General features: G+C 55.3%; 1 protein-coding gene across 1 annotated transcript in view; it reads left to right on the top strand.

Annotated features, from left to right (window-relative positions):
- LOC104869799 (myeloblastin) overlaps positions 1-629 on the top strand; it is a 3,060-nt gene extending 2,431 nt beyond the window's left edge. Inside the window, exon 5 of the mRNA XM_033759632.1 lies at positions 239-629. Within this exon, the coding sequence (XP_033615523.1) occupies positions 239-517 (279 nt within the window). The 3' untranslated portion in view covers positions 518-629. The remainder of the gene's footprint in view (positions 1-238) is intronic.
- Positions 630-3,900: the final 3,271 nt, after the last annotated feature.

The raw sequence follows: 3,900 nt of genomic DNA, 5'->3' as shown, positions 1-3,900 counted from the left end.
GGGTGGGCGGGGCCGGCGTGGTTCAGGCCCTACCGTCTCACCGGGGTCCACTCTGAGCTTCAGTCTCCCCTACTCGGTCGGTGAGGGTGTACCGGGGACAGCATCCCCTCGCTGGGACAGAGCGCACCCTCCGGCTGCGGCCTTCGAGAGCCTGGGGGCTCCTCCTGCAGCGCCCCTCAGACCACGGGAGTGAGTGACCCACCCGCTCAGAAGCCCGCATCCAGCAGGAGACTAATAAATGCCACTGTCCTTCGCTGGCCGCCCTCACCCCTCACCCCAGCCACCTCGGCCTGGCCTGGGGACTGACCAGCCTGTTCGCGTGTCCCCCCAGGGAGACTCAGGCGGCCCTCTGATCTGCGGCGGCGTCCTGCAGGGCGTGGACTCCTTCGTGATCCGCGGGTGTGCCACGCGCCAGTTCCCCGACTTCTTCGCGCGCGTGTCGCTGTACATGGATTGGATAAACTCAGTGCTGGGCAGAGCCGAGCCCTGGCCCCCTGCAGGCGGCTCCCGGCCCTAACGGGGACTTTGAACAGGGAGGACCTCCCGGGAGGACGCCCTCCCTCTCGCGTCCCCGAGGGTTCAGCGCGGTCCCCTGTCCGTACAGTCAATAAAGGTCGGACCCCCCCGTTCCTGTCAGTCCTTTCTTTCCTTCCTCGTGGGACACAGGGCGCTGCCCAGCCCCACGTTCCAGGGCCCCGAGCCCCACACTCCGGACGGGGTGGAGCGGAGGTCTCACTCCTGACGCCCGCAGATGTGCTGTGCGGCCCTAGAGGAGCTGCTTCTCAACTCTGTGCCCTGATCGGCGTCCACATCTGGACAACGGGGTCGCGCTGATTATCCTAGAACTGACCACAGAACCCCACCCTGGCCTGCAGAGCTCGACTCTGTGTCCCCCCACCCCGCTCCGGCGGTCATGGGACGTCCCAGGGGACCTTAGGCTCCTGGTCCAGCTTGATCAGGCGGGTGGGCTTCCCGGAGGCGTCGCCAGGGTCCGCGCGAATAGGTTCAGGAGAGCTGCCCGGCTGGCTTTTCTGTGGAAGGCGGCTCCTTCCAGGCTGGCTCCTCTGCCGCCACCTGGTGGCAGCGGTACCAATTGAAGCGGGAGCAAGCACGCCCGCGGTAGCCCGCTTGCTAGTCCAAGAAAGTCTTTGAAACCTGGTGGTCCACGCCCAGCACTCAGGGACTGAGGCAGGAGGATCGTACAGAGTTCGAGGCCAGCCTGGGTTGCATAGTGAGTTCAGAACCAGCCTGAACTACAAAGGAGACCCTGCCTCAAAAAAAAAATACAAAAAACAAAAAACAAAAAAAACAAAAGCAGATAAGAACAGGCGATTTAGCTCAGCGGAACCGTGCCTGCCTAACAAGTGCAAGGTCTCGAGTTTGATTCCCGGTACCGGAAAAAGTAAACAAATAAATAAATAAAAATCTCAACTGACCACACAGGAGGGAAGCTGTGATTTTTTTTTTTTTTTTGAGAAAGAAGACAGCTTTCTTTATGGTCCATTTCCAGAGCCACAGAGCCCTGTCCTTTGTAAAGCACGAGCAATACACGTTTCTGTTATCACCTACTACTCTGTTGCAAGTCCGATTCACAAGTGAAGCCATTCAATATGTATATTTACAAGAGTTTGAGGGGACTACCGCCTGGCTATGAGCACAAGGCACGTATAACTATAATACATGAAATAAAAACCTCTCTAAAGACAAAGTATTTCTGTACATCTATCGGTTGAAATATCTATCAAGCACTGTAAGAGGAATACAGACATGCAAAATCTCTCACTAGCACTTCAAATATACATGGTAATATTTCTCTGGGCAAAATTTTACAATACACTAATACAGTTTACACAGTGTATCAAAGGAATCTCTGATGTGCCTATGAATCTATTGTTACATTTTAAGTAACTCCCTGACACTCTCCAGTTGCTATGAGGACTATGGGGGAGGCAAATCTATAAAAAATAGCAGCTGTCCAACTTCTAATTCATGGGAGACTTGGTGCCGGAGGAGGACTCGTCCCCCATGGTCCCATCATGGGTTCCCCGGCTCTGGGGAGGAGGCTGAGGTGATTCTGTTTTATTGCTCCCCTGGCCACAGTCAACCCCGAGGTTGAAGTCCACAGGGCTCCAGGGTCCCAGAATGAGGGTGCGATCTCGGCCCCACCCCCAGAGTGCAGGTCCCAGTCCATGCCGCGGATGAACTGGTAGCACAGCTTGTAGATCTGGGAGATCTTGCCGAAAGTCATGCCGCAGAGGAAGAAGGGGCGGTGTAGTTTAGGCTCTTGGCTGTCCTCCTCCGTGTGATGGGCCAGGTAGAGCGCCGGGAAGAAGCGGATCCTCTGGTACGGCCAGGGGAAGAGGCCGGCCCAGCTGAAGCAGGCGATGACCATGGCCAGGAGGTTCTTGTCGGAGACCTTCAGGTTTATGTCCCAGGCCAGAGATCCCTTGATGGCAGGGTCCTCGATCAGCCTGGTGATGGCCTTTTGGTGCTGAGGCAGCACCGAGGACAGGTGCTTCCCCTTCATCTCCCTCCTGAGGGCACAAGGCCTCTCCACAACACCTGTGTGTGTCAAAGGCACAGGGCCCAGTGGTCGCGACGGTACCTGTTGCTTTTTTTCCCAACAGGCACAGATACTCCCTCCATCTCTTGCGAGGTGGGAGCCTGATGTGTTCCCTGGGAGCTAAGTCCATGCCCTGGGGACATCGCCCCTCTCACCCTCCTCAGTCTCTGGTGACCACTCCCTCTTCCACTGATGGCCACGGGCCTGAGGCGAGAGGCTGGGGTTCCCTCTCAGGGCTGGGTCAGAGCTAACCTGGGGACTCTCCTCCTGTTCCATCTCTGATTCTGAATGTTCAGGTGAGGCATCCTTCCGCTTCAGGCAGGAAGTAGGGTGCTAGCCTACGGACTCTGTTGAAGAGACCCCGCAGCTCCTCCTGCAGTGCCTCCTCATACTCTGAAGAGCAATCTCTCTTCCTTTTCTGAACACAGACCTGAGGCAGGAGGTGGGGTGCTAGCCAGGCGCCTTTGAGCCCAGGAAACTTTATTTTTTTGGTACTGGGGATCGAACTTGGGCTCTGTGCACTTGCAAGGCAGGTGCCAGAACCACTGAACTAAATCCCTGGCCCTACCAGGAGATTTCTTGAGAGGGCCAGGCACGGTGGTACACGCCTGTAGTCCCAGCACTTGGGAGGCAGAAGCAGGAAGATGTAAGGCTGAAACATCTCCACCGGAAGCCAGGAGACAACCTCAAAGGTGAAGGTGAAGACTGGCGCTTTTCAGAAGGACAGAAGCAAGCCTGACTCTTTTCCTTTTATACCATTCTGGATCCAGTCCTGCCTAGGGTGGAGCCGTATAGCTCTTTCTGTGGCTGTGAGGAATTACTGAAGACAGAAGACCCACCCTGGGGCCAGGTGTGTGGGCACACGCCTGTCATCCCAGCACTCAGGAGGTTGAGGCAGGAGGATCGCCTCAAGTTCAAGGCCAGCCAGCCTGAGTTCAAGATCAAATGTTTTGTTGTTGTTGTTTTGAGACAGGGTCTCACTACGTAATTGAGACTGACCTGGAACTCACTATGTAGCCCAGGGTGGTCTCGAAGTCACAGCGATCCTCCTGCCTCAGGCTCCCGAGGGCTGGGATTATAGGCATGCGCCACCACACCCAGCAAAATCAAATGTTTAAAAAGAGGAAGAAGAAGAAGAAGAAGAAGAAGAAGAAGGAGAAGGAGGAGGAGGAGGAAGAAGAAGAGGAAGAGGAAGAGGAAGAAGAGGAAGAGGAAGAGGAGGAAGAAGATTGCTAGGAATCAGGAAGAAACTGAAAGGCATATTAGAAACTACAGAAAATTGGAGAAGTGTACCACAAAGCAGAGAAAAGAACAAAGCAGTCCGTTAACAAATTGAG

The sequence above is a fragment of the Fukomys damarensis genome, unplaced genomic scaffold, assembly GCF_012274545.1.
Source record: "Fukomys damarensis isolate Sample0158 unplaced genomic scaffold, DMR_v1.0_HiC HiC_scaffold_37, whole genome shotgun sequence".
In the NCBI taxonomy this organism is placed as follows: Eukaryota; Metazoa; Chordata; class Mammalia; order Rodentia; family Bathyergidae; genus Fukomys; species Fukomys damarensis.
Note: the sequence above shows the minus strand (reverse complement) of the source record. Positions and strands in the feature narration are given on the sequence as shown.